The 13,843-nt window shown below is 37.6% G+C and overlaps 1 protein-coding gene across 2 annotated transcripts in view; it reads right to left on the minus strand.

The window, feature by feature from the left end:
• Positions 1–13,843, minus strand: part of MRPS28 (mitochondrial ribosomal protein S28) — a 209,580-nt gene that overhangs the window by 182,479 nt on the left and 13,258 nt on the right. For both annotated transcript variants that reach the window (XR_006300485.1, XM_043601256.1), the window contains exon 2: positions 4,354–4,535. Coding sequence is in view for 1 of the 2 variants with exons in the window: in XM_043601256.1 (XP_043457191.1) it covers positions 4,354–4,535 (182 nt within the window). In the remaining variant the exon portion in view is untranslated. The remainder of the gene's footprint in view (positions 1–4,353; positions 4,536–13,843) is intronic.

Consider the following 13,843-nt stretch of genomic DNA (forward strand, 5'->3'; position numbering starts at 1 on the left):
ACACTGGATACCTGAAACTAATACAACACTGTATGTTAACTATACTGGAATTAAAACTTAATAAAAAAATTTAATAATAAATATAATGAAAAAAATAAAAATGAAAAAATAAAAGTAAATTAAATAATTAATAAAAATAATGAAAACAATTAGAACATTTTGCGAAACTGGGTATTTTGGTAAATTGGAGTATTTTTCTTTGCATGTCATTAAGCTGTCCTAAAGCAGAATAGATTCAACCACAACAAAGTCAAACCGAAGAGAGAAAAAAAACAGGTCCTCAAAAGGGATTTTAAACAGCAGGTCTGATGAATGCTGAATGATGAACAAATTATGTAAATATCTACATCTTATTCATTGTCTCTTAAGTAAATGTATCAAAGCAAGAAGTTCTGCCATTGTCAGAATTACCCTCCTAAAATCTGCTCAGTCACAGTTAGCCTGACATCATGGAGATAGAGAGCAAACATGTGTCCAGCCCAATAAGCTGCTCTATCATATAATCTAAACTTGTAGGTATGAAAGGGGACCAGAGACCTACCTGGATCTCATTACTTTCTGATTTGGTGGTATCATCTTTCTACCAATTATAAAGACAACAGGTAACATCTGAATAAAATAATTCCTCCACAAACTTTGTCTTGGATACAGGTAGAAAAGCAAAGTAACTGAAACAGTAATTATGCTGATCTGATACTTTTCTATAACACTTTCAAAACATAAGTGACAGGTAGCTATAAGAGACCTAGAGAAGGGTTTTGGAAAGAACCTAAGAGTTTCTACACATAGAATTCAGGAAATTTAATAAATATTCTGTGAAGGGTAGAAACCTTCTTTTCAGGATGAATTAAAAACTAGGCAACAAGGGGGTGCCTGGGTGGCCCAGTCGGTTAAGCGTCTGACTTCGGCTCAGATCACGATCTCACGCTTTGTAAGTTGGAGCCCCGTGTAAGGTTCTGTGCTGACAGCTCGGAGCCTGGAGCCTGCTTCAGTTTCTGTGCCTCCCTCTCTCTCTGCCTCTCCCTCACTTGTGCTCTGTCTCTCTCTCTCAAAAATAAATAAACATTAAAAACATTAAAAAACCTGGACAACAAGGAATTTTCTAAGATACAAAGTTTCTCCCCCCAAAACAATGTATGTAAATATGGAGCTGCAGTTTTTACCTGCATAGCTATGAGGATGTGGAACAAGAGTAACCGAACTATTCAGATCACATCTTGGCTAAAGTGAACTCCTCCTTTTAGCACACTGTTGGAAATAATATTATCAGTCTGTAGGACCAGAGAGGAATAGAACTTAAGCCTTGACATTTGTTTATCATCAAAAGAAAAAAAAAAAAAAAAAAAGTCCTCAGAGGGTATTTCAGACTTTAAGCAATAGAAGAATAGAGGTCAAAGCCCCTTTTCTAACTACTGTTATCTTCTACTCGCCAGACATTTTTTCACCATATTATCCCTTTTTACTCATGTAATTACCAATTTTTAAAATTGATTTATATACTTGTTTACTATCTATTCCCCTTATCCTCCAGTAGAAGTCGCCCAACTTTATGAGGGCAACTAGGAGCTCTGGTTTACCAGCCCTTCCCAGGTAGAACAGTAACTGCCAAGCTGAAGAGGTCCAATAAATATTTGCTGAACAGATGAATGAACAAACAAATTAATCAACTCCTCCTGCACTGGTATGACTGACCCTTCTTCATGATCTTCAGTCATGAATGTATTGATTTTGCGACTGATTTGGAAGTTAAAGTGGGAACTTCTGGTGAATGGATCCTGGGTAGGCCGATGGGGGCAGGAGTCGAAAGATAACTACAAAACAGAGGTGCAGGCATTTAACTGTGCTAAGCACATGAAAAATACTAATACGGTGACTGCTCCATAGGCTAGACAATTTACTGGCAAAATTATTATGAGCCATCCCTCACACTCCAAAAAACTTTTCTTAAATGGACTGCTTCACTGGCAGAGCATATGTGGAGATGAAGGTTTCAACCATATGGTAATTTCTGTAATAGGATATGTGTATGTGTATAGTTTTTGATGAAAATTTAAGGTTTAATAAATGTTGCAATAATTTCTAGTATTTAACTATTTTAAGCTATACTGTACATAAAATACTCAAACCATATTATAGCACTTATTAGAGAAATACAGTCTCAAATACTGATACTTAAAATTCTGTGATTTAGTCAGTAAGGCCTGAGAATCAAATTAGAACTTCTAGTCTCTAATGCATTCTGAAATATTATGCTCAAAAACAAAACATAATGACCAAACTAATGTTTTAAAATGTTAATGAAAAAAGGACAGTATACATAAAAGAATACCCACAAAGACATAAATACCCGTGAAAGAAGTATCATAAACAAAACTCCATCCACAAACATAAGGAAAAGTGTACATTGCATTTGCTACTTATAATACATCTACCTGAGCAGGAGACATACTCATAATCCAGCAGAGTTACCTGTAAAATGCATTTTTTATAAAGTTAATACCTGATGTTCTAGCTGCAAACTAGGTTGGCTTGTAAGAATAAAGATGGCCACCGCGACTAGGTAGCGCCCATGGCAGCATGAGGAAAAGCTTACTGATTGTAGGGAGGAGATGAGAAAATTTCTTTGTATAAAATAAAACAGTACTTCATTTTTAAATTACAGATATATGTTCTATTAATGAAAAATGACCTGCCACAGCTACTGCTGACAGCACCCAAGACCTCAGGATGCCTCTCTTGAAGGATAACTTTAGGACTGCCTATCTTCGCACTTGCCTCCTGCACGAATCCTCATCAATAGGAATTCTTGAGGAATGTCACCGTCAGTTCTCAAAAATCCAAATCACCAGGATTTCAAGAACAGCAGTAATAGTAGCATCTATTTATTATACACCAGTCACTGTCCTAATCTTTCCATACATTATCTGATTTAATCCCTTCGATGACCCATTACACAACAGACATACAGTATTAATATCTGGATTGACAAACTTATCCTACTTAGAAATTTCTTGAGGTTTTACTCTTTTTGACCAGCTTGTATGTTATTTGATATACCAAGACAGGCTATGCCTGAGTCATTACCTCTCGATGCCAGGTAGCATAAGAAGTCCATTTTCTCCTCCAGGATCTCCCGGTTCATGGCACTTACCTTGCAAGACACTGCTTAGCTTCTGATTATCTGAGGTAGAGGTGTGCTGGCTCCAGACTGCACCAGCTTGTGGGAGCTGGACTGTGTACAAATATTCCCAATTCTGCATTCAGTGACATTACACTGGTGACTTAAAATTGACCAAGGTGGGAGTGTTTTACGCCACAGAAATTGGCAAATCGGGGCCTTTTTTTTTATTGGACAACTAGTCATTAAATATTTACTCAAATGCCACTGATCTAAGGAAATTTGTATTAACCGGACCTTTAGGTATCCAGAGCTCTCAGGAGAGAGGCAACCAATTCTCATAATTGCTCTCTTAGATCTAGAGTACACTCTCTTCCTATTCATTTCTACAATATGACTCATCCTTGAACATCACAAACTTTTCAATCACTGTAATTCATCCTAAGATGCCACTGAGTACTAGACTCACCATTACTTTAAGAATAAAGAACACTGTCAATTAAATTGATATAACATCAACTGTAAGTTGCATCCTGATACCAGAAATACTGAAATTTTAAAAATGTACACATTAAAAACTGATGGGAAAAAATCATTCCTATTTTGCTTACTATCATTTTCCAATCTCAGAACCTTTGTTCCACATCTCCCTTCACTCTCGATACTCTACTCCCAGATCTGTCATCTTAATGGTTTCCCCAGTGCATTATACTCACAAATATCTTTACCTATAAACAGAATGAATTCTGCTCCATAATAGGGAAAATTCTAATTCTGAGAGTAGATACAGAATAAGAAAGGAAAATAATAAAGCATCAGAATTTGGTAGTGGGAGAGAAAGGCGCACGAAGAAGTAGAAAGGGAGGCTTCTCTGAGAAGCAGAAGACTGTGGAACAGAGGAAGAGGCAAAAAGGTTACACGTAAAATCGCCTGAGCAGCATATATTACTATAAAGTTGGTTTTCATTTTATGGTGGGGATAGTTTATTACTAAGATGAACATTCAGATCTTCCCCAAAACTGCTCTCACGGCTTTGAGAAGATATGAATCTAGGCTAAGGTGACTAACATAACATGACACGAATCTGGCCTAACTTCCCTAACTAGCATTATGAAGAGAAATAAAGCATATTTTCTGTCTTTTAGAAAATCACCAATTAAAGTCCAAAAATACTTTTGACGTATCTCAACTTTTATGAACAGTATTAAAAAAAACTTGGAAATGATTCTACTTACTCTCCATCCACTTCTGGTCTTCTACACACACAATGAAACTTGCCACCAAAATCAATATAAAGATCATTCTCCACAATATGAAAGATTCGTCCAATAACTAGTTTATCCTTGGCAGGTCCCATCTGTGTAAGAGGAGAATGTCTCAGCATAGACGCAAAGGATTCCACATTTTTTGGAGAGCCCTAAAAATAAAAAGAGATATTTATATGCATATAATTCAATATAAACATATAATATGATAGATATAAGAAAATCTTACAGAAGAAAATTTTAAAAGTCAATGTGCCATATATATTTACATTTTGTAGCAATACTAAAAAATATTTAAATGGAATTATTGGGGGGGTATTTATTTTTTTAAGAGGGGGGAGCACAAATGAGAGAAGGCAGAGAGAGAGGGAGAGAGAATCCTACAAGGGGTAGGAGAGAGAGAGAGAGAAACGGGGCTTACCCAAAGCGGGACTCGTGTTTTACCCAAAATGGGACTCATGCTCACCCGAGCTGGGGCTCATGCTCATTTAAAGCGGGGCTTGGGCTCCTCCAATGAGGACTCAAACTCATAAACCATGAGATCATGACCTGAGTCAAAGTCAGATGCTTAACCAACTGAGCCACCCAGGCACCCCTGGAACTTTGCTTTAAAAAGCTAGATATAGTCTTCAACTTCTTCTTCCTCCCTTTCCTTCTTGAAGAAGAGACCAAGAAAAGCCCTTGGTGGCAGATAATACAAATGTGGTGGCTCAGAGTAGAATCTGGAATGTGAACAAAGTAAGGAGTATCCTTAGACAAAGGCTCCTAGCATGGGGACAGAGGGAGGTCAGTCTGAGCATGTGAGTACAGTATCCAAGAAGGTGACTCACTTTATTCCTAATATTGATCATGTGCCAAAAAACAAAACAAAACAAAAAAACCCTTCAAATTCAAGTTTAATGAGAGTGACTAAACAGTATGGAGGTTCCTCAAAAATAGAACTACCATATGATCCAGTAATTCCACTACTGAGTAGAATAAAATGAAAATACTTGGGGCGCCTGGGTGGCTCAGTCGGCTAAGCGTCCGACTTCAGCTCAGGTCATGATCTTGCGGTCCGTGGGTTCAAGCCCCGCGTCGGGCTCTGTGCTGACAGCTCAGAGCCTGGAGCCTGTTTCAGATTCTATGTCTCCCTGTTTCTCTGACCCTCTCCTGTTCATGCTCTCTCTCTGTCTCTGTCTCAAAAATAAATAAATGTTAAAAAAGAAAATACTAATGCAAAAAGATACATGTACCCCTAGGTTTATTGCAGCATTATTCACAATAGCCAAAGGATGAAAGCAACCCAAGTATCCAGTGACAGATGAATGGGTAAAGAAGATGTTGTATATATACATACAATGGAGTACTACTCAGTCACAAAGAAGAATGAGATCTTGTCATTTGCAACAACATGGGTGCAACGTAGAGCATATAATGCTAAGTGAAATAAGTCATATGGAGAAAGACAAGTATCACATGATTTCACACATATCTGGGACGGAATGATTTCACTCATATGTGAAATTTAAGAAACAAAACAAACAAAAGAACAAATAATAAAAGAGACAAACCAAAAAAAAGACTCTTAAATAAAGAGAATAAACTAGTGGTTGCCAGGGGGGAGATGGGTGGGAGGATGGGTGAAATTGATAAAGGGTATTAAGAGTATACTTATTGTGATGAGCGTTAATGTATAGAATTGTGGAATCATATTGTACACCTGAAATTGATATAACACTGTATGTTAATTATACTTAAATAAAAAATAACCCAACAAAAGCGTTTTTTAAATTTAAATATAGATTAAGATAAACATGATTAAAGGTCTTTCAGTTACCAGGATGAACATGAGTCCTTGTTATATAATATTTTATAATAGCTTTGTTACAATTTTCTTCTTCTTCCTAAAGTAAAATTTCAAGGAAAAATAGCTTCTTGTTTTGTGCTGCTCATTTTCCAATCTTTTTACAGATTGAATTTACCTGAGGTAAGACTGATCCTATAATGCAGGCTCCTTACCTTTTAATTTTTTTTTAACTTACAAACTTTTTTCCAAACACACGCTTTTTCCGAAATCCATGAGTACAGACTTGTACCTTCTACTCATCTTTAATTTGTGCATGTGGTATGCGCATTCTTTGGCTCAAACTAAGGGAACTACTAAGTTTCTATTTGTGAGAACCGATTACAGAAGAATACTAACAATTTACCTACATCCTGTATTTGGAGTAAGTTTTACATCTGTTATTTAAGAGAGAATTATTAAGAGTTCGAGAGAATACTTACCTTAAAAACTATTAAACCATACTTATGACTCATTTTCAACGCATGTAGTACTCCAAGGATTACAAACTCAAATGCCAGGCTGGGTGGGGACTTGGTAACCAGCAGAATACGTGCCAGTCTAAAAGGCAGAGCCACTACTCAGCTCTAGCTGCAATTGCAATTCAGGTCCAGTGTTGCCACATCTTTTGATTTTCCAAGAAAAGCCAAAAATCCAAGTATCAATGTAAAATTTCTAATTTTTCAATGTTCGCACATTGAAAAAAAGCCTTTCATTTTATAAATCTGATGAAACACACTTTGGCCCAAAGACCAAAGCTTATGACCTTTGCCTCAAGAAAAAGAAAGCCAAAGGAAATGAAAGTCGAAACATTTGGCTGATACCAAGTCCTTTAGATGCTAGAAGGAGGGTATGGTGATGGGTTTGTTACAGAGGATTGAAACACACTGGGAAAGAATCCTGAGTACTAAGTGTCGATCTAAACCAAAGACAAGTCAGAAGATCTAGATGGCAAACAGAACCGAAAAGGTAGCCAGGAATATTATGCTTTGAGCCGTAACACTAGTTTTATAACTCTACAGAATATGATATTAAAGGTCCTTAAACAAGCACCTTGAAAAAATAGTTCTCTCTTGCAGACAGCCAAGGATGAAACACATCCTACAGGCTCAACACAAACAAAGGCTAGGAGTTGCCCTCTAGAGGCCGTGCAAACAGTAACACCAACCCAGCAGTGGCAAGAGAGCAGCTACTACTACTATTCGACTAGCCAGCCACTATGTCATCCACAACAGCTGCCACCAGGGCGGCTGAAAAGAGCACCACTCAAAGGAATGAACAGAATATCAACGCTGGGCTCTCATCCTGCCTGCAGTCAAAGAGGGTCCCTCCCTTTGTCCCTAGGACCTGCTTTCCCAGTACCTCACTCCTGTGGTTGACAGCTCCTCCTTCCTCACTCCTCCCCCTCCTCCTCCTCCTCCTCCTTTTCCTTTCCCCCCCTACTTTGGAAGACTTCCAATTGAAGCCAGGGTCTAATTAAAACAGCCTTAGATGACAGGGAGATCCAGTAGTAAATCTAATGGTTAAACATTTATTGAAAATAATTTAGCCACCACTAGGGCCTGTTCCTAAAATAACACAATTTCCTTCATAACTGTGAAGAGATTTTTGGGCTAAGATTAGTATGATAGTAAAAGGTGTTTCCTAAGTTTCAGAAAATAATTGAATGTTATCGACTAATTATTTAATAAGATCTCAAGACTTTTAGTGCTGTCATGAAATATTTATACTATAAACTTTACAAAGTTATGAATATTTTATATTGAAGTATAATTGACAAATAACATTATGTTATGCCATTAAAACAATTTCAGGTATACAACATAATGATTTGATATTTGTGTATACTGTGAAATAATCACAATAAGCCTACTTAACATCCTTCACTATACATACTCACAAAAAAACATGATGAGAATTTTTTAAGATCTAGTGTCTTAGCAACTTCCAAATATACAATATAGTATTATTAACTATAGTCACCATGCTGCATTCCCTTGACCTATTTATTTTTTTAAGTGTAAGTGTGCATCTTTTGACCCCATTTACTGCCCCTACCCTCTAAACTCCTACTTTTGGCAACCCCAATCTGTTCTCTGTATCTATGAGCTTTTTTTAAATGAGATTTTGGTTTTTGTTTTAGATTCCACATATAAGTCAGATCATATGCATTTGTCTTCCTCTGACTTACTTCACTTAGCATAATGAGGCCCATGAATGTTATTGCAAATGGCAAGATTTCCTTTTTTTCATGGCTGAACCATTTATGGCATTCCACTGTATATATGTATATGCACATATATACACACCATGTTTTCTTTATTCATCCATCAATGGACACTTGGGTTGTTTCCATATCTTGACTATTATAAATAATGCTGCTATGAACATGGTGAGTGGTGCATACATCTTTCTGAGTTAATGTTTTGACTTTCTTCAGATAAATACCAGAATTGAAATTGCTAGGTCATATGGTAGTTCTTTTTTTTAACTTTTTTAGAAACCTCTGTACTGTTTTCCATAGTGGTTGTACCAATTTACATTTCCACCAACAGTGCACAGGGTTCCTTTTTCTCTACATCCTCACCAACATTTATTATTTCTTGTCTTTTTGATAATAGCTATTTTAACAGGTGTGAGGTGATATCTCATTGTGGTTTTGCTTTGCATTTCCCTGATTAATGATGCTGAGAATCTTCTGCATACTTGTGGGCCATCCACGTCTTCTTTGGAAAAAGGCCTACTTAAATTTCCTGTCCATTTTTGTTGTTTGGGGATTTTTTGCTACCAAGTTATAAGAGTTCTTCATATACTTGGGATATTAACCTCTTATCAGATATATCACTTGAAAGTACTTTCTCCCATTCAATAGAATGCATTTCACTTTGCTGATTGTTTCCTTCCTTTGCTGTAAAAAGCTTTTTAGTTTGATGTAGTCCCACTTGTTCATTTTTACTTTTGTTGCTTTTGCTTTTGGTGTCAGATTTAAAAAATCATTGCCAAGACCTATGTCAAGGACCTCACCACCTATGTTTTCTTCCAGGAGATTTATGGTTTTAGGTCTTACATTCAAGTCTTCAATCCATTTTGAGTTACTTTTTGTGTATGCTGAAAGACAGTGGTCCAATTTCATTCTTTTGCATGTAGCTGTTCAGTTTTCCCATCACTATTGTGTATTGTATATTCTTGGCCTTTTTATCATAAATTAACTGAACATATACCCACACCTAGAAGTGTGGGTTTACTTCTAGGCTCTCTATTTTGTTCCATTGGCCTATATGTCTGTTTTTATGCCAATAACATACTGTTTTGAGTACTACAGCTTTGTTATATAGTTTGAAATCAGGGATTGTTGTGCCTCCAGGTTCTTTTTTCTCAAGATTGCTTCGGCTATTCAAGATATGAATAATTTATATATATATATAAACATATTTTTATATATGTGTGTGTATATATATATATATATATTTTTTTTTTTTAATGTTTATTTTTGAGAGAGAAAACAAGTTGGGGAGGGGCAGAGAGGGAGGCAGGATCCAAAGCAAGTTCTGTGCTGACAGCAGAAAGCCCGATTCAGGGCTTGAACTCACAAATTGTGAGATCATGACCTGAGTCAAAGTTGGACACTTAACCAACTGAGCCACCCAGGCACCCCATGAATAATTATATTTTAAAGAAGATTTTAAATTCAAGTAGTAATGGTACTGTTTTTTGTTCCATTATTTTTGCCTCTACTTTGTCACATTTTACAGTGGAAGTCAATGTATTTTCAGTGAGTGAAATGATTTTACCACAAGCATAAGATCCCTGGATTAACACTTGAATTTGCTTTTAAATTGTAAACTCCTTATACTGTTTGGATGCTATGTCAAGTAATCAGACAAAGCTCTCCTTCAAAAATCATAATCCAGAACCATTTCTGAATTCCTCATTTACTTCTCAAATGTTTTCTAAAAACAATAAATGTAGCAATTCCTTCAATCCATGTTGACAACCACCATTGTTAGCTGAAGCAGACTACAGAGACTGTAGGCAAACCATCACCTGCCGGGTATATCATGGAGCTCAGTGTCTAACCCTGGTTATGGAAAATGTTGCTATAAACCTCATTCATAGAGTTGTCATAGATAAAGCAGGTACCTAAGAGTTGACTGCTTCCTTTAAGAATTGATTATAGAGCATGGGCGCCTGGGCAGTCAGTCAGTCAGTTAAGCATCTGACTCTCGATTTTGGTTCAGGTCATGATCTCACAGTTCATGAGTTTGAGCCCCGCATAGGGCTCTGCGCTGACAGCTCAGCTCAGAGCCTGGAGCGTGCTTTGGATTTTGTGTCTCCCTCTCTCTGCTCCCCCAATCCTCACACACACACACACACACACACACACACACACACTCTCTCTCTCTCTCTCTCTCTCTCTCTCTCTCTCAAAAATAAACATTAAAAAAAATTTTTTTAAATGTCATGTTCTACGATCCTATATAACTCAGTACTATACAATTTCTTTTTTGTCAATTGAAGTATAATTAACATACAGTGCTATATCAGTTTCAGGTGTACAATATAATGATTCAACAATTCTATACATTACTTAGTGCTCATCATGGTAAGTGTGCTCTTAATCCCCTGTATCTATTTCCCCCACTTTCACCCACCTCCCTTTTGGAAACCACCAGTTTGTTCTCTGTATTTAAGAGTTTGGTTGTTGAGTTTTTGTTTTGTTTTGTCTTTTTTCTTTGTTTACTTGTTTTGTTTCCTAAATTCTATATATGAGTGAAATCATGTGGTATTTGTCTTTCTCTGTCTTATTTCACTTAGCATTATACCTTCCATTTCTAGTACTATACAAATTCTTTGATAACATTCATGACATGTAAAATCAATCGTTAAATGTTTGTCTTCTTTACTTCAAGATGGAAAAGATGTCTGTTTTGTTCACTACTAAAAAAGTTTACATAAATATATTATCTTGGTTCCTGGAAGAAAAAAAAAATAGGATAGAGTATTTGCTGACGATTCTAAAAAGAAACTTTTGAAATCAATTTCCATCCTATCCATGGTACCATCCCTTTCTATATTGTCCATATTCCAATGTTTAACAAACAATAGTCAAAACTTGCTTTCAGGGATCTCCTATAAAATGCTACTGCTATCTACTTCTACTTTTTATTCTAACCCTGCACAATAAAAACACAGGGACAACTAGTAAAGAATGTCTAGGAAAAGTATCCAGGGCAGGAACTGGCTCATATATAGGCACTCGAAAAAGTCCCTATGGTAAAAGTCTCTGTGAACACAAGATGAGACTACCAAAATGGTTCCACAGGAATACAACTGTAAGATGGGTTATCTAAATTAATTCTGGGCTATCTGGGGTTCATTCTCCGAATTCATTCAATCTAAAGACATTCATGATCCCATTTTCATGAAAAGAGATACTGATAGGGGCGCCTGGGTGGTGCAGTCGGTTAAGCGTCCGACTTCAGCCAGGTCACGATCTCGCGGTCCGTGAGTTCGAGCCCCGCGTCAGGCTCTGCGCTGATGGCTCAGAGCCTGGAGCCTATTTCCGATTCTGTGTCTCCCTCTCTCTCTGCCCCTCCCCCGTTCATGCTCTGTCTCTCTCTGTCCCAAAAATAAATAAACGTTGGGAAAAAAAAAAAATTAAAAAAAAAAAAAAAGAGATACTGATAGCCCACAGTGTAAACGATGTACAAGGCAAAGCAACTACTTAAATTAACATCTGTAGAAACATAACGACCTATAATCATGACAAGGTTTTGTCATGAAGAAGTATCTTCTGCCTCATATCAATTAGGTCAAAACAGAGAAGTATAAAAGTGTCCTTTGCTATTAAGTGCACTGGAAAATGATAGCCCCAGGGCTTTAAATACCAGCCTAGAGGTTAACATAAGGGATCTGAAAGTTTGTGTAACTGTCCTAAAAGAAATCTTTATCTCCTTTGGCCTCAGGCCCAAGATTTCAAAACAACAACAACAACAAAAAACCAAAACAAACCCAAAACAAACAAACCCAAAAAACCCAACATCTAATTCTGCAGGTGGCTTAATGGCAAGGCAAACTGAGTTCCCAATTTCACAGGTTCTCTAGTATGAAAATTGGGGCATTGATTAGGAAGGTGGTGAATCCTGAAATTTAGCACGGGACATATGGGCAAATGCTGATGAACCTGCAGCCCCTAGGCCCCTAACCTGTGCCAGGTATCCTCTGCCAGTAGAAGCGGCCCTTCCTTCCCAGTGTGAGGAGGTTGGTCTTCCCTTTCCTGAAGTACCAGCAGTGGTCAACCCTGAGGTAGCTGTAGGGGCCCATTGGTCCTCCTAAGTATCCATCTCTCCCACTTCTCAGTGCTTGCAGACCCGCACCGTTCAATATGGTATCCACTAGACATAGGCAGCTATTCAAATTCAACTAAAATTAAATGAAATTTAAAATTCAGTTCCCAAACTGCACTAGCCACATTTCAAATGCTCAACGGCCATATGCAAACAGCACAGATAGTATATATTTCCATCATTACAGAAAGTTCTATTGGATAGGACTAGACCTATAACCAAATTCAAGTCTCAGCAGACCCCAAGGGGTGAGATATAAAGTATAGTCCATGAAGGGGTATACTACACACCAAAAGAACTATATGATTTTGTTAATGGAAATCAGTAGAAACTAAGGATCTGTATGGGAATAGATCCTAAGGGTCCTGGGTCAGGGTGAAGGGAAGACAGTATGGCCTTGGGCCAAATTGACTAATATGGGCTCACCGAGCAGAGATTCAGATACAATGTCAGCTTAAGAGGCTAGGTGTGGGTTTTGAAAGTTTGCTTAGTTGGCTGAATAACATCTGAACCAAAAGGTAGACTATACTAGACGAAGTTGAAATACCAGAACTTCCTTAGGATACCACAGAAGAAGGTACCCAAATGCTTGGAGAGAACGGAATGTTGGAGTGGACCTTTTCACCTAGCCCTTACTGTGGTCCCCAGGAGGATCTATAAGATACTCAGTTCACCAAACCTAAGGGAAAGGCATTTGTGAGGGGAACACCAGCATTTCTGAACTGCTGTGTGGTGACTGTTCTCTGCAGGACTGACTGGTGGGAGCTGCTGCCATAAAGAGCTCTCTGAATTCAGTGGAGATAATGAGACCCTGAAGTGGCAGGAGTCAGGTCAGCACTTACTAGCCAACAACATGATGGGCACGGTTATCATAATGCAACAGAGTGTAAACAGTAATCAAAACAGTCTGACTTGAAGAGCTCTCTGGTGTTGGCTGATTGATTATGGTGTCCCAGAAATGAAACAGATAGGAAAACACTATAGTTCTAATGAACAGCCTGCCCTGAATCACCACAAATGACTGCCAGGGCCACTCAACAAATTCCCAAACTTGAACCAATTCCCAGACACTGAGTCCTCTGAATGAAGAGGAGATCATGCAGACTGAGGAAGGATCCTGCTACATAGCTAAAAATGTGTACTGTTGATCTTCCTACTAGCTCTCCTAAAGGGAGTTGTGACTGTTTACTAGGGTGTCCACTGGGGAAGGAGAAATAATCACACTTTTCAAGGATTATGTGAACTGACACAACTCTTGAAGACCCAATTTGCTTCTAGTTAGAATAGA

Source organism: Prionailurus bengalensis, chromosome F2 (genome assembly GCF_016509475.1).
Source record: "Prionailurus bengalensis isolate Pbe53 chromosome F2, Fcat_Pben_1.1_paternal_pri, whole genome shotgun sequence".
In the NCBI taxonomy this organism is placed as follows: Eukaryota; Metazoa; Chordata; class Mammalia; order Carnivora; family Felidae; genus Prionailurus; species Prionailurus bengalensis.